At 42.4% G+C, this 16,880-nt stretch overlaps 1 protein-coding gene across 1 annotated transcript in view; it reads left to right on the top strand.

Annotated features, from left to right (window-relative positions):
• The window catches only part of LOC112249749 (PDZ and LIM domain protein 1), a 29,673-nt gene extending 14,672 nt beyond the window's left edge, over nt 1–15,001 (top strand). The window contains exons 2-6 of the mRNA XM_042328138.1: nt 4,584–4,668; nt 5,587–5,774; nt 6,367–6,503; nt 7,483–7,597; nt 14,000–15,001. Of these exons, the coding sequence (XP_042184072.1) occupies nt 4,584–4,668; nt 5,587–5,774; nt 6,367–6,503; nt 7,483–7,597; nt 14,000–14,186 (712 nt within the window). The 3' untranslated portion in view covers nt 14,187–15,001. The remainder of the gene's footprint in view (nt 1–4,583; nt 4,669–5,586; nt 5,775–6,366; nt 6,504–7,482; nt 7,598–13,999) is intronic.
• Nucleotides 15,002–16,880: the final 1,879 nt, after the last annotated feature.

Here is a 16,880-nt window from a genome sequence, read left to right as displayed (position 1 = left end):
GTCCAAGCACACCAAGACAGTCGTGAAGATGTCACGACAAAACCTATTCTGCCTCAGGAGACTGAAAAGATTTGGCATGGGTCCTCAGATCCTCAAAAGGTTCTACAGCTGCACCATCAAGAGCATTCCAACTGGTTGCATCACTGCCCGGTATGGCAACTGCTCGGCCTCCGACCGCAAGGCACTACAGAGGGTAGTGTGTACGGCCCAGTACATCACTGGGGCCAAGCGTCCTGCCATCCAGGACCTCTATACCAGGCGGTGTAAGAGGAAGTGCCTAAAAATTGTCAAAGACTCAGCCACCCTAGTCATAGACTGTTCTCTCTGCTACCTCATGGCAAGCGGTACCAGAGCGACAAATCTAGGTCCAAGAGGCTTCTAAACTGCTTCTACCCCCAAGCCATAAGACTATTGTTCATCTAATCAAATGGCTACCCAGACTACTTGCATTGCCCCCCTCTTTTACGCTGCTGCTATTCTCTGTTATTATCTATGCTTAAGTCCCTTTAATAACTCACATGTATATATTACCTCAATCACCTCGACTAAGCGGTGCCTTTTCCTACTCTGTACCGGTAACCCCTGTATATAGCCTCGCTATTGTTATTTTCCTGCTGCTCTTTAATTACTTGTTACTTTATTTCTTATTTTTTTGTATTTTTCTTAAAACTTCATTGTTGATTAAGGGCTTGTAAGTAAGCATTTACCTGTTGTATTTGGCACATATGACAAATAACATTTTATTTTAATATATAAATATTAGGACGAGTAATATCGGAGTGGCATTGACTCAAATACAGTAGAGTAGAATACAGTATCCATATGAAATGAGTAAAGCAGTATGTAAACATTATTAAAGTTACTAGTGTTCCATTATTAAAGTGACTAGTGATTCCATGTCTATGTATATAGGGCAGCAGCCTCTAAGGTGCAGGCTTGAGTAACAGGGTGGTAGCCGGCTAGTGATGGCTATTTAACAGTCTGATGGCCTTGGGAAAGAAGCTGTTTTTCAGTCTCTTTGTCCCAGCTTTGATGCACCTGTACTGACCTCACCTTCTGGATGAAATCGGGTTAAACAGGCCGTGACTCAGGTGGTTGAGTCCTTGATGATTTTTTGGGGCTTCCTGTGACATTGGATGCTGTAGGTGTCCAGGAGGGCAGGCAGTGTGCCCCCCGGTGATGCGTTGGGCAGACCGCACCACCCTCTGGAGAGTCCTGCGGTTGTAGGCGGTGCAGTTGCCGTACCAGGCTGGGATACAGCCCGACAGGATGCTTTCAATTGTGCAGCTGTAAAAGCTTGTGAGGGTCTTAGGGGCCAAGCCAAATTTCTTCAGCCTCCTGGGGTTGAAGAGGCACTGTTGCGCCTTTTTCACCACACTGTCTGTGTGGGTGTACCATTTCAGATCGTCAGTGATGTGTATGCCGAGGAACTTGGAGCTTTCCACCTTGTCCACTGCGGTTTCATTTATGAAGGGGGGTGCACCCTCTGTTACCTGAAGTCCACAATCCTCTCCTTTTGTTTTGTTGATGAGTGAGAGGTTGTTTTCCAGGCACCACACTCCCAGAGCCCTCGCCTCATCCCTGTAGGCTGTCTCATCATCGTTGGTAATCAACTCTACTACTGTTGTCATCTGTAAACTTGATGATTAAGTTGGAGGCATGCTTGGCCACGGAGTCATGGGAGTACAGGAGGGGGCTGAGCACGCAGCCTTGTTGGGGCCCCAGTGTTGAGGGTCAGTAGAGTGGAGGTGATGTTTCCTACCTTCACCACCTGGTGGCGGCCCGTCAGGAAGTCCAGGACCCAGTTACACAGGGTGGGATTCAGACCCAGGTCCTCGAGCTTAATCATGAGCTTGGAGGGTACTAAGGTGTTGAATGCGGAGTTATAGTCAATAAACAGCATTCTTACATAGGTATTTCTCTTGTCCAGATGGGATAGGGCAGTGTGCAGATTGATGGCGATTGCATCGTCTGTGTATATATTGGGGCGGTAAGCAAATTGAAGTGGGACTAGGGTGGCAGGTAAGGTAGAGGTGATATGATCCTTGACTAGTCTCAAAGCACTTCATGATGACAGCGGTGAGTGCTACGGGGCGATTGTCATTAAATTCAGTTACCTCTGCCTTCTTGGGGACAGGAACAATAGTGGTCGTCTTGAAGCATGTGGGGACAGCAGACTGGGATAAGGAGAGATTGAATATGCCTACTAAACTACACTGTTTATATTCTGCCATATTCCCAGTCACCTTGCCATGGTTAAATGCGGTGTTTCGCTCTTTCTGTTTTGGCGTGAATGCTACCACCTATCCACGGTTTCTGGTTAAGGTAGGTTTTAATTGTCACAGTGGGTACTACATCTCCTATACACTTCCTTATTAGTCAGTCACTGTATCCGTGTATGCGTCTAGATTATTTTTGCAAGCAACCCCGGAACATATCCCAGTCCACGTGATCAAAACAATCGTGAAGTGTGGATTCCGATAGGTCCGACCAGCGTTGAATAATTCTTAACACGGGTACTTCCTGTTTGAGTTTCTGCCTAATGGGAAGGGATGAGCAAGATGAAGTCGTGATGAAATTTGTCGAAAGGAGGGCGGGGGAGGGCCTTGTAAGCATTCGAAGTGCTTACAAGAGTCTTAGCAGCACGAGTAGTACAGTCGATCTGTTGATAGAACTTTGGCAGCCTAGTCCTCAAATTTGCTTAGTTAAATCACCAGCTACAATAAATGCAGCCTTCTGATATGTGGTTTCCAGTTTGCATGAAGTCCACTAAAGTTCTTTTAGGGCCGTCGTGGTATCGGCTTGAGGGGGTGTAAAACGGCTGTGGCAATGACGGAGGAGAATTCTCTTGGGCAATAATATGGTCAGCATTTGATTGTGAGGTGTTCTAGGTTGGGTGAACAAAAGAACTTGAGTTCCTAGAATTGCACCATGAGTCATTAATCATGAAACACGCCCTTCTGTTTCCCGGAGAGATATTTATTCCTGTCTGCGAGATGTACAGAGAATCCTGCTGGCTTTACCGACTCTGACAGAGTATCCCGAGAGAGCCATGTTTTCATGAAACAAAGTATCTTACAGGCCCCGATGTGTCTCTGGAATGAAATAAACTCATCAACTTTGTTATCCAAAGACTGAACATTAGCAAATAATCTACTCAGAAGCGGTGGGTGGTACATAAAAAAAAAAGAAAATACTGCAAAGATTCCTAGATGCTAGTTGCGATGCTGCCATCTTCATCAGCGCTATCTTCCTGGAGGGAGTCATCACAGATAATTCCCAGGTTCTCATGCCTTTTTATAGATGGGTTGGTTGTTTAGCAACAAATCTGATGCATGCGTTACTATGGGGCAAATCAGACTGGGTTGGTTTAGATTGTTGACAACATGTTAGTTATTTCGTCTCCCAATGTTTATTGAAAACATACATTTGCACAATGAGCATTGTCTCTCAAATACATCATTAGTCGTTGGTTAGCTAGCTAATAAAAACAATGGTCCATATTAGCATTGACATGAAATCAGTCAAAACACCTCAAAACAAGACATGCTATAAAGAACAAGATGAAACGTTCTGAAATGAGCCACTGACGATTCCCCACAAATCAGTTTCTTGGCATTTTTGCTAGCAATCTGGCCATCCAGAATCACAAAAACATGCTGACATCTGCCCCATGGAAACGCACACATCGTTATCGTGACTTGTCAGCTAACCCATCTATTGCTTTTATAAAATGGTTGGCAACATAATAAAAAAACATGTTTTTATTAGCATTATTTGAATGAGTACATTTGTTTTTATTTGATCCTTCCACCAGTTGTTCATTCTATTAATTCCATATTGCAATGCTAAACAAATCATTGGCATGTAGCTAGCTAGTAGAGGTTCAATGATGGCAGACAATAACTTAATTAAAGATTTAATACATGTATAAATGGGAAACAACCAGCTGATTGTCAATAAAATATTTATGGAGGATAGCTAAACTAACATTACTTCTCCTTAGCTTTAGTTGGCTAGTTATCAAGCAAACACAATCGCATTAAAGCAGCTGAAATGATAGCAAAGTATGTGCGTTTCCTTTTTTCTTACCTTCATTTCCATTATAATGATCCCGAGAAATAAATTAGAGAAGAGAAGCTGTCAGTCTCGTCACGTTCGTATGCATGCAAATAAAACTTGAAACATGTTGGATAGGCACACAGCGAGAGGATTATATTAACCAAACAAAATACTAGGCAAGAAACATGGGGAAATAATGTCGATGCTTTTTTCTGGGGGAGTTGATACTTGAAATGTAATTATGACATCATGGCATTTTGGAGTTAATTATCGTGAATAACTAACGGCTATCAACCAATCTTAGGTTTATAACATGGCATAACTCTGTTGTGAAGTGGTGCTTTCTCAAAATAGGTTATTTAGAAATGGTTGTTGTCCCATCAACACGTTTGAGGACTGCTCCGTACTCATTTGTATTATATTTTGGATATCTCTATTCATTGCAAGTCTGAGTATTGTTAGTTGTATGTCTGAATATTGTTTATTGCAAGTCTGAATACTGTGTTTGACTGTCTTTTTAGATCCGAATCTAAAATGTGGTCACCGCTCTCTTCTGAGGAAGGAAAGACCAACTCTTACAAGATGAATCTTGCATCTGAGCCGCAGGTACGTCTGCCTTACATCCTACCTCACTCAAAGATAGCATTAGGAAATTAGGCATTAAGTTAATTTATGGGTATGTCCCTGTCATTGTTTACTTCTCAACAGATTATTTCCTAGGAGACCATAGTTTATCAGCCAAGTTCTGATGCAAGACTCAGTTCCTGCTGTACTGAATGGAAAATTGAGACAAGTGTGAATTAATGTAGGAAGCATGTGCTTTGTCAGTCCTCCACAGCTTTCAGGGATGTCACAAACCTAGTGCATTTTGATCACAGAATACATTTTAAAAAATGTTTTATGCATTCAAGCTGTTTTAAATGGGGTGAGTTTCCAGAATGTAATGGCCCATGTAATGGCCCACTTTATTTCTCTCTTTATTGACAACCCAGCCACACACCCCTGAGATGTGAGAGTAACGATGTGTGAGTGAATTAGCAAAACATGGCAAATAAAGCACTGGTGTGCTACAAAGCTTTCGGGTAACTCGCCCCTCTAAATAATTTCATTGGATAAGCAGTGTGATGCATTTATTTGTTGTGTGGAGCCACTGCCAGTGTGCCAAATTGCCAGTTTTTTTCTTTTGTTATGTCTTTGTGAAAATATGCATGGAGCATGAGCTAGATTTTAAGGTATTTTGTTTTCACTGACTGCGTACGGTAATGGTGTGCTTGCATGTCACCATATTTTGTCTCGGGCGGCCCCTTTGTTTACCACTATTATGATATTGAGGGGTTACCCAAAATAACCTTTTGACAATGCTATTCTTTACCTCTAATATCCACAAATTAGTCAAGTAACTGTCATACTATTTTTATCAAGGCATGTGTGTGAGCGATGGCATTGAAAGTTGAGTTATATTTAGAATATACTATTTTTTTCCCAGTACGCGTTACTTTCTGTATCCCTGCCTACAACTTGCAGGAGGTGAAACGCATAGGTTCCGCCCACAACAGGAGCGCCCTGCCATTCGCTGGGTTCGGCCCCAAGGTGGTAACCAATCAGTACAACAACCCTGCCGGTCTGTACTCCTCAGAGAATATCAAGGACTTCAACGCGACTGTGGATGGCGTGAGAACCATCGGCACTGCTGCTAATGAGCCCAGCACCGTGTAAGGATCTATCCCAGCTGGATATGATAACGTCTTTTGTATTTGTCGCATGCTTCGTAAACAATTGGTGTAGACCATCAGTGAAATTACGTATGGGCTCTTTCCAACAATGCAGAGAGAAAAAAAAAGAACACCAGCAATAAATACACAATGAGTAAAGATAACTTGGCTATATACACAGGGTACCAGTACAGAGTCAATGTGCAGGGATACAAGACAGATATGTAGGTAGGGATAAAGTGACTAGGCAACTGGATGGATAATAAACCGTAACGGCAACATATGTGATGAGTCAAAAGAGATTAGTGCGAAAAGGGTCAATGCTGATATTTCAGGGAGCTATTGGTTTTACCCGCTGGGTATTGTTTTTCAAGTGACACGTGTCTTACTGTCGCAGAATGTACTGCATTTTCACGTGTTAAATGCTTACGGTATGTGTTACAGTAAGTCAAACTGAACTTCAGCTGTTGCTCAAGGAAACATAGCGATGTGTGAGGCCCCATCGCCATCATCATCATTTGTTTGTCCTTGATTTGACTATGCTTGTGTACTATTGGACTCATTGTATTGATTGTGGTCATTTGTTTTTCAGCTCAGATCCGTCCGGTATTCTGCCACCAATAGTGGCAGACTCTGAGGTCTACAAAATGCTGCAGGAAAACCAAGAGGCTGATGAGCCTCCTCGACAGTCAGCTTCATTCAAAGTGCTGCAGGATATTCTGGAGTCAGGTACTTATTCACACACACATGCAGCTGATATTTTACACTGAGTGTCCAAAACATTAAGGACACCTGCTCTTTCCATGACAGACTGACCAGGTGAATGCAGTTGTAAGCTATGATCCCTTATTGATGTCACTTATATCCACCAATCAGTGTAGATTAAGGGGAGAAGACAGGTTAAATAATGATTTTTAAGCCTTGAAACACTGGATAGTTTGTGCCATTCAGAGAGGGTGAAGGGGCAAAACAAAATATTTAAGTGCCTTTTAAACAAGGTATGGTAGTAAGTGCCACGCGCACCGGTTTGCGCCAAGAATTGCAACGCTGGTGGATTTTTCACACCGTTTCCGGTGTGTATCAAGCATGGTCCACCACCCACAGGACATCTAGCCAACTTGACACAACTGTGGGATGCATTGGAGTCAACATGGTCCAGCATCCCAGTGTAATGCTTTCGATGCCTTGCTTGAGTCCATGCCCAAACAAATTGAGGCTGTTCTGAGGGAAAAGGGGGAGGTGCAACTGAATACTAAGGTGTCCTTAATGTTTTATACACTCAGTGTATACAGTGCATTTGGAAAGTATTCAGACTCCTTGACTTTTTCCACATTTGGTTACGTTACAGCCTTATTATTGTTGTTGTTGTGTTGGAATGTGAACCTTGCCCCAATCTGAGGTCCTGAGCACTTTGGAGCAGGTTTTCAAGGATCTGTTATTATTTTGCTCAGTTCATCCCCATAGCATGATGCTGCCACCACCATGCTGCACCGTAGGCATAGTATTGGCCAGGTGATGACCAGTGCCTGGTTTCCTCCAGATGTGACGCTTGGTATTCAGGCCAAAGAGTTCAATCTTGGTTTCATCAGACCAGAGAATCTTCTTTCTTAAAAGAGCCTTTGTCATATTTTACAGGGTTTTCCAAATATTTAATGGCAGTGTTGTGGCTTAACAAAACATGATAACGTGTGTCTCCTCTTGATTGCAGATCCTGATAACACCTCTGGTTTTAAGAGTGTGAAAGCGCCTGCCACAAAAATTGGTTCAACAGTGAGACATGCAGACAAGTTACCAATCTGTGACAAATGTGGATCAGGGATTGTGTAAGTATAACTTATGATTAGTCAAACAATCGTGATCTCATGATAATGTTGTAAACTTTTCATTTTGCTCACAATGATTTGACGAGGAGATCAAAGATCAGTACTCCTACTCTAAGATGCTTTCTGAACACAGGCCCTGGGCTCTACTTTCGGCTGGCGTGAAGCCCGCACAATTGTCAAACACAGGCTCCTTTGCAATTTCGTCCTGTTAAAGCCGGCGCTCTTCTAGTTTCAAACGCTAGCGCTAGGATTGGTAATTTACCTGTGTTACATACTTGCTCGCGCTGTGGTGGGCATATCTGAGGTATGTCCTTAAAAACGTGCGCCAAAGTGCCAATTTCAGTATGCACTGGTGGGATATTTCAGACCAACTGAAAGCTGATCTTAGCGGTAACGCAATTAGTTATTGCATGGATGTTGACAGCGGAAGCACGGCCTATCCAGCAGTGATGCATAATGCACATGGAACGAGAGATTTAGTGCCCGTAAACCTCGTATTTAGAAACATGACTTGTTTAGTCCCCATTTCATTGGATTAAAAAACAAGCAAAGCCTCCTCTCTTCTCAAGAAGGGCTGTTGCCCAATGCATTCGCCAAGACTGTTGATAATGGGTTTGGCTTGTGAGACCCTTTGAAATAAATCTTAATCATCAAAGCTTTATTAAAAGCTCAAGTTTGGCAGCAACAAAAGTGAGTGGACATTTTCGGTGACTCTCGAATTTAGATACATTTGTTATTTTCCTGTAGGTAAGGGTGGTAGGCTACACTTACCCTACTTTAATGAAGTTCAAGCTAGTTCAAGCCAATTTCAATGTTGACTGTCAACACCAAGCAAACACTGGATGATTTTTAAAATTGTTTTATTACTGTTGTGATCACTCGTTAATGTAGCCTATGCTATTTATTAAACTGTAGTATCATCCACAGTGGACTAGGACAAGACTATTCCATGCCCCCAGCAGAATTGGAGTTGATGACCGTGCAAAGACTGTCAATAACCTACCGAACTTGAGATGAATTGATTTGATTTGATTTGATTTGATGAACACATGCAGTATTAAGCCATGGAGTGCCTTGATAGGCCAGTGAGTGGCCAAGGCCTTGTCACACCTATAACTTGTTTATTCATCAAAACCCAGCACTTTTACTCTAGCGCCAGCTATTGCGCTTCAATACCGGCTGTGAAAATAGCTCAAATATTTCTGACACACCCCCAAACCTATATCAATGTGATTAGATTTACCATTGTGTTAGGTCTGTTAAAATAGAGCTCCCTGTCGCATAGGCTGCATTTACACAGGCAGCCAATTATGATTTATTGGCATATTTGATTTTTTTTTTTTCCCCAAACGTGTAAACAGCAAAAACCACATGGAATCTGATCTTTTGCGTTGGGATTTATTCCACATTCATATGTGGTTCTCAAACCTGATGCAATTCCAACGTTTCATATGCGACCTCAATCTGAATGCTCAGATCGGATTTTTTTGTTGTTGCTCTGAAGTGGCACCTGCACTGACCTCGCCTTTTGGATGATAGCGGGGTGAACAGGCAGTGGCTCGGGTGGTTGATGTCCTTGATAATCTTTTTGGCCATCCTGTGACATTGGGAGCTGTAGGTGTCCTGGAGGGCGGGTAGTTTTCCCCCGGTAATGCGTTGGCCAGACCGTACCACCCTCTGGAGAGCCTCACGGTTGTGGGCGGAGCAGTTTCCGTACCAGGCGGTGATACAGCCCGACAGGATGCTCTCGATTGTGCATCTGTAGAAGTTTGTGTGCTTTTGGTGACAAGCCAAATTTCTTCAGCCTCCTGAGGTTGAAGAGGCGCTGCTGCGCCTTCTTCACGACGCTGTCTGTGTGGGTGGAGCAATTCAGTTTGTCCGTGATGTGTATGCAGAAGAACTTAAAACTTACTACCCTCTCCACCACTGTCCCATCGATGTGGATAGGGGGGTGCTCCCTCTGCTGTTTCCTGAAGTCCACAATCATCTCCTTTGTTTTGTTGACGTTGAGTGTGAGGTTATTTTCCTGACACCACACTCCGAGTGCCCTCACCCCCTCCCTATAGGCCGTCTCATCGTTGTTGGTAATCAAGCCTACCAATATAGTGTCGTCCGCAAACTTGATGATTGAGTTGGAGGCGTGCATGGCCACACAGTCGTGGGTGAACAGGGAGTACAGGAGAGGGCTCAGAACGCACCCTTGTGGGGCCCCAGTGTTGAGGATCAGCGGGGTGGAGATGTTGTTACCTACCCTCACCACCTGGGGGCGGCCCGTCACGAAGTCCAGTACCCAGTACAGGGCGGGGTCGAGACCCAGGGTCTCGAGCTTGATGATGAGTTTGGAGGGTACTATGGTGTTAAATACTGAGCTGTAGTCGATGAACAGCATTCTCACATGGGTATTCCTCTTGTCCAGATGGGTTAGGGCAGTGTGGTTGAGATTGCGTCGTCTGTGGACCTATTTGGGCAGTAGGTGATATGGTCCTTGACTAGTCTCTCAAAGCACTTCATGATGACGGAAGTGAATGCTACGGGGCGGTAGTTGTTTAGCTCAGTTACCTTAGCTTTCTTGGGAACAGGGACAATCGTGGCCCTCTTGAAGCATGTGGGAACAGCAGACTGGGATAAGGATTGATTGAATATGTCCGTATACACACCAGCCAGCTGGTCTGCGCATGCTCTGAGGACGCGGCTGGGGATGCCTTCTGGGCCTGCAGCCTTGCGAGGGTTTACACGTTTAAAAGTTTTACTCACGACGGCTGCAGTGAAGGAGAGTCTGCAGGTTTTGGTTGCGGGCCGTGTCAGTGGCACTGTATTGTCCTCAAAGCGGGCAAAAAACTTATTTAGTCGGTCTTGGAGCAAGACATCCTGGTCCGTGACGGGGCTGGTTTTCTTTTTGTAATCCGTGATTGATTGGAGACCCTGCCACGTACATCTTGTGTCTGAGCCGTTGAATTGTGACTGCTTTGTCTCTATACTGACGCTTAGCTTGTTTGATTGCCTTGCGGAGGGAATAGCTACACTGTTTGTATTCGGTCATGTTTGCGGTCACCTTGCCCTGGTTAAAAGCAGTGGTTTGCACTTTCAGTTTCACGCGAATGCTGCCATCAATCCACGGTTTCTGGTTTGGGAATGTTTTAATCGTTGATATGGGAACAACATTGTCAATGCACTTTCTAAAGAACTCGCTCACCGACTCAGCGTATTCGTCAATGTTGTTGTTGGAAGCAATTTGGAACATATCCCAGTCCACGTGATCGAAGCAGTCTTGAAGTGTGGAATCAGATTGGTCGGACCAGCGTTGAACATAACTGAGCGTGGGAGCTTCTTGTTTTAGTTTCTGTCTGTAGGCAGGGAGCAACAAAATGGAGGGCGGGAGAGGTCCTTATATGCGTCGCGAAAGTTAGAATGGCAATGATCCAAGGTTTTACCAGCCCGGGGTTGCGCAATCGATATGCTGATACAATTTAGGCAGTCTTGTTTTCAGATTAGCCTTGTTAAAATCCCCAGCTACAATAAATGCAGCCTCAGGATATGTGGTTTCCAGTTTGCAAAGAGTCAAATAAAGTTTGTTCAGGGCCATCGACGTATCTGCTTGGGGGGGAATATATATGGCTGTGATTATAATCGAAGAGAATTCCCTTGGTAGATTGTGAGGAATTCTAAGTTAGGTGAACAGAAGGACTTGAGTTCCTGTATGTTGTTGTGATCACACCACGTCTCGTTAATCATAAGGCATACGCCCCCGCCCCTCTTCTTACCAGAAAGATGTTTGTTTCTGTCTGCGCGATGCGTGAAGAGACCAGCTGGCTGCACCGATTCCGTTAGCGTCTCTTGAGTGAGCCATGTTTCCGTGAAGCAAAGAATGTTAGTCTCTGATGTCTCTCTGAAATGATACCTTTGCTCGGATTTCATCAACCTTGTTGTCAAGAGACTGGACACTGGCGAGTAGTATGCTAGGGAGTGGTGCACGATGTGCCTGTCTCCGGAGCCTGACCAGAAGACCGCTTCGTTTGCCTCTTTTACGACGTTGTTGTTTTGGGTCGCAGGCTGGGATCCTTTCCTTTGTCCTGGGTGGAAGGCAGAACACAGGATCCGCTTTGCGAAAGTCATATTCCTGGTTGTACTGATGGTGAGTTGACATTCTTATATTCAAGTAGTTCTTCCCGACTGTATGTATAATGAAACCTAAGATTACCCGGGGTACCAATGTAAGAAATAACATGTAAAAAGACAATACTGCATAGTTTCCTAGGAACGCGAAGCGAGGAGGACATCTCTGTCGGCGCCAGAAGCAGAATGTAGGATAATATAACACAGAAGAAAATACAATACCACCATCTTTGAAATGCAACAGAACTGTCCCACTTTGCAGTATATGTGCAAAGTTTCAGACGGATAACTTGAAGTATGAGCGAACTGACATTTAGTGTGAAGTCACCCAGGAATATTTGGAGACATTTCATGAAGGAAGGAGACATTTGCATCCATATTACGTTTTTCTGCAAGAATATCGTCAAATCTGTATACTTGGACTTTTTGGTATTAGTAACCATATTATAAGTTCAACATTTGCAACACAACCAGTTTTCATAACTATTTTTTGTCTAAAAGGAAAAGGCTTGCTGTTGCACAAGGTTAGCAGCTACATTTTGCAACAGGTACAGGGTTTACTCCCATAAAGCCCTTCTCATTGACTAACTAGCTAGCTTTGTTTGACCCCATTGGTGCTTATTTGACAAAGTTAGTCAATCAAGTGAAGACCGCTCGCGTCATCGGCGTGCCATGAAGGCTATGCTCTCTGACCAAATTTGGTGTCCTATAGGATATACTACACCCATAATGATATAGTGAAGTCTGGTTACGTTCTAGGATCTCTGAGGAATACATATGAACGTGATTTGACTGGTTGAAACATATGACAGGCCCCTAAAATGAAATATCTTAGTCTTATCATTTTACTTTTTCCCTACTGGTAATTGTCTCCTCATGGTTTCTTCTAGAATGTCCCTTCCGAAGTGTTTTGTCATATGTCAATTCAATTGGCTGATATAGAGCCATGCTGTGAGCATGCTGCCAACAGCTGTGTACTTGAGGGGTTGTTAACTCTTGGTTATGAAGTGTTAATTTAAGAGACGCTTAAATGGTGCTAGGACATGCCTTCTGTGTGACCTTCAAGGTGGATTGGGTGACAAGATTAGGTGTTTTGTCCATCATGATCCAAGAAGGTGGAATGGTGTTAGTCACTGTGGTAGGGAAAAAGTGCATCTCTGTTTCAATTTGCCTTACTATTTTGAGGTAAAAAAAAGGACATGCTTCTATGAACATGTTAATGTCTTTTAGACCATTTGTGTCTTACATTTCGATATAACACCGAACCCAAACCGGCTGTGCGTGTTGTGCATACATTTATTTTGTCCTCCCACACCAAAAGCGATCACGACATGCAGGTTAACATATCAAAACCAACTCTGAACCAATTACTTTATCCGCTATTGAACACGGTTTATTCCATCTTAAATTTGATTTATTATTTACATTTTAAAATAACTACATTTGTATTAGGAAAGTTGTTTGGATCAAGATTACAGATAATTTATTAGACAACGTGTAGTCATGTTGGGCGAGTTGATGAGATGGCACGTGAGCACCTGCTTCTATAAACCAATGAGGAGATTGGAGAGGCAGGACTTGCAGCGTGTTCTGCGTCATGAACAGAACTGACTTCTATTTTAGCCCTTGACAACGCAGACGATTGTTGGCGCGCACTAGCAGTGTGGGTGCAATAATTGAATATAGATTTCTAAATTTATTTTGCAACGCTCACGCACGCGAGTGGTGTAGTCAGCTTGTAACACTTCATACCCTCTTCAGAATGTATACCTCCTTATTAGCTATGCTAATGACTTGCATGGGCATTAACTGCATTAAAACTAGGTGGTTCGAGCCCTGAATGCTGATTGGCTGACAGCCGTGGTATATCAGACCGTATACCACGGGTATGACATTGCTTTTTACTGCTCTAATTACCTTGGTAACCAGTTTATAATAGCAATAAGGCACCTCAGGGGTTTGTGCTATATGGCCAATATACCACAACTAAGGGCTGTATCCAGGCACTCCGCGTTGCGTCTTGCCTAAGAACTGTCCTTAGCTGTGGTATATTGGCCATACCACACCACACCCTCTTGTGCCTTATTGCTTAATTATAAGACTTTGTTACATGCTTTATGAAAGTTGGATATTTAGGCGCGTCTACGTCATACTTTTATAGTGCATGCTCATGAAGCATTATAACTGCGTAAATAATGCATTATGAAGAGGATTTTCATACGTTTTCAGGATTTTTTTTTTTTTTTAACCTAACCATTTAGTATGTGATCTCTTCTTTCCCATACACAGGGGGATGGTAGTCAAGTTACGGGACAAGTTCCGTCACCCCGAGTGCTACACCTGCTCAGATTGCGACCTCAACCTGAAACAGAAGGGACATTTTTTCGTGGAGGACCAGATCTACTGTGAGAAACACGCACGTGAGCGAGTGACTCCACCCGAAGGCTATGATGTGGTCACTGTCTTTCCCAAGTAGAGCTGCTCATTGAACACTGCCTCAAACTGCACATGACCTATTAGTGTCTCCAAGATGCCATGAAAACCATCCCAAGACATTCCAGCATTTAAAGATGGCGCATTTAAGCATTAAGGCACGAGGGGGTGTGGTATATGGCCAATATACCATGGCTAAGAGCTGTTCTTGGGCACGACGCAACGCGGCCATATTGGACATATACCACATACCCTCGTGCCTTATTGCTATTATAAACTGGTTACCAATATAATTAGAGCAGTAAAAATAAATATTTTGTCATATCCGTGGTATACGGTCTGATATACCACGGCTGTCAGCCAATCAGCATTCATGGCTCAATCCACCTAGATTGTAAAATGCTATTTTTTATTATGCCTGGACACTGTTACTTCCAGGCATGCAATGTTAACAAGGTTTGCTATTCGTCAAATAATAATTTGCACATGTTATACATTTAGGAACCAAAAATATGAATTGGTGTGGCATACATTGTTTAGTATGAATCCAAAACATTTGCATTTTAATCAGTAGGTTAATAAATGTTTTGGATTTGTTTTCTCAAACAGGCTGTGACCAAGGATATTTCAAGGAACATACAATAGCTACTGACTGTACTTGGATTTGACTCATTCATAGTGGTTTGATCCAGGCTTCTGGTAGCTGTGCTTCTGGGTGGATTTTCTGAATCATGAACAAAACTCTTAATGTTTTGCTGAGCGCCATCTTTTCATAGTGACAATGCTGCATTGGTCTTCCAAATTACTTTGCACCTATCAATGTAATTATTATGACTGAATAAATATTTTTTCTCAATACATGACCATTTGTTTAGTTAGTTCATCAAGTGTGCGTAAACGTTGGGTTTTTAGAGCTGACTTTTCATTATTGGTCAAATATTAGCTTATTTGATATGTACACTGCTCATCTTAATAACAATATTTTGGGGACAATTTATTTATAAAGCCAAAAAAAAAAGCTACATTTAGAACTACTTGTTTTTATTACATTTCCTAAAACTTGATGACTTTTATGAAAACACACATTGCATTGATAACGGTAACAGATTGGCCACTTGGTTAATTCACTTATAACATCAGGTTACAGGACATTCATTCTATCATGTAAGCATGGTGATAGTCACAACAGGTTTGTGCATTTGTCTCGTGGGTTTTATAACAAACAATAATGATGGATGGGATACAGGAATTAGTTCAACAATTTATCTGAACGAGCTCATCTCAACACCTACAACCCCCATGATGCTCTGTGGCATAACCTCGATACACCACATATCCCATCCTACTTCAACACCCACACCAGTAGATCTCCACTTTTTAGAGCTGAAAGACGATGGCCAGAGCTTACCCATGATGTTGCACAACGATTTTAAGTCAAGTCATTGTTTTAGTCAAAGTATGATATATTTGGACTTGAAGTGACATCTGAACTGCCCACTTCATGCAAATCCGTGTGAATGTGGTGTCTTTTCCTATGATATGACATATACTTTTTTTAAAGAATGTATACATTTTCAACCCTGATTTCATTTCAGGGCTGGAATTTATTTGAATGTTATCACCCCTCAGCATGGTATTGTTTATTAATTAATGCACAAATATCATACCCCCAAGACATGCTAATCTCTCATCACTACAATAACAGTAGAGGTTAGCATTGTTTGGGGTGTGTGATTTTTCTAACTTTCTCACTCATTATTCACGATTCATTCAGGATTATCTGTAATCATGGAGGTATCCACATTAATATAGAAGTGTTTAGAAACATTTTATTCTTATTTACAATAAAAGTGACTCCAGAATGACACAATACATTATTTACCATTCATTTCTTTGGGCACAAAATAATCTGAAACACAACCAAAACAAACAGCAAATGCAACCAACAAATTTGTAATGTCAAGAGCTTGATATAGTCATTGTGTGCTATGAATATGGGACCAAATACTTAACTTTTTCCTACATAAGCAAATTTGGTCCAATAAAATGGGGGAGATGGATCTATGTACAAAAGGTTCTATAATTTCTAAACGGTTTACCCGATAGTTCACCTGAAATGGATGGAAAACACCCTCAAATGAAAGCTGACCATCTGAACTTTAATCTCATAGTCATTGTATAATTTAAAATCCAAAGTGCTGGAGTACAAAGCCAAAACAACAACAAAAAATGTAATTGTCCCAATACTTTTGGAGCTCACTGTAAGTGATCTCACGTGGTGTTTCGGAAACTTTAAAAAAGCAACTTTATATAGGAGTTGTGCCTGTTGTCATAGAGATAGATTGAGTACTTTATATCCATGATGAGTCCTCTATCACTTTTTATAGCTACTGTTTACAGGCCTCCTGGGCCATATACAGCGTTCCTCACTGAGTTCCCTGAATTCCTATCGGACCTTGTAGCCATAGCAAATAATATTCTAATCTTTGGTGACTTTAATATTCACATGGAAAAGTCCACAGACCCACTCCAAAAGGCTTTCGGAGCCATCATCGACTCAGTGGGTTTTGTCCAACATGTCTCTGGACCCACTCACTGTCACAGTCATACGCTGGACCTAGTTTTGTCCCATGGAATAAATGTTGTGGATCTTAATGTTTTTCCTCATAATCCTGGACTATCGGACCACCATTTTATTACAATTACAATTTGCAATTGCAACAAATAATCTGCTCAG

Source organism: Oncorhynchus tshawytscha, linkage group LG01 (assembly GCF_018296145.1).
Source record: "Oncorhynchus tshawytscha isolate Ot180627B linkage group LG01, Otsh_v2.0, whole genome shotgun sequence".
Taxonomy (NCBI): Eukaryota; Metazoa; Chordata; class Actinopteri; order Salmoniformes; family Salmonidae; genus Oncorhynchus; species Oncorhynchus tshawytscha.
The sequence above is the reverse complement of the archived record's forward strand: the minus strand, read 5'-3'. Positions and strand labels throughout refer to the sequence as shown.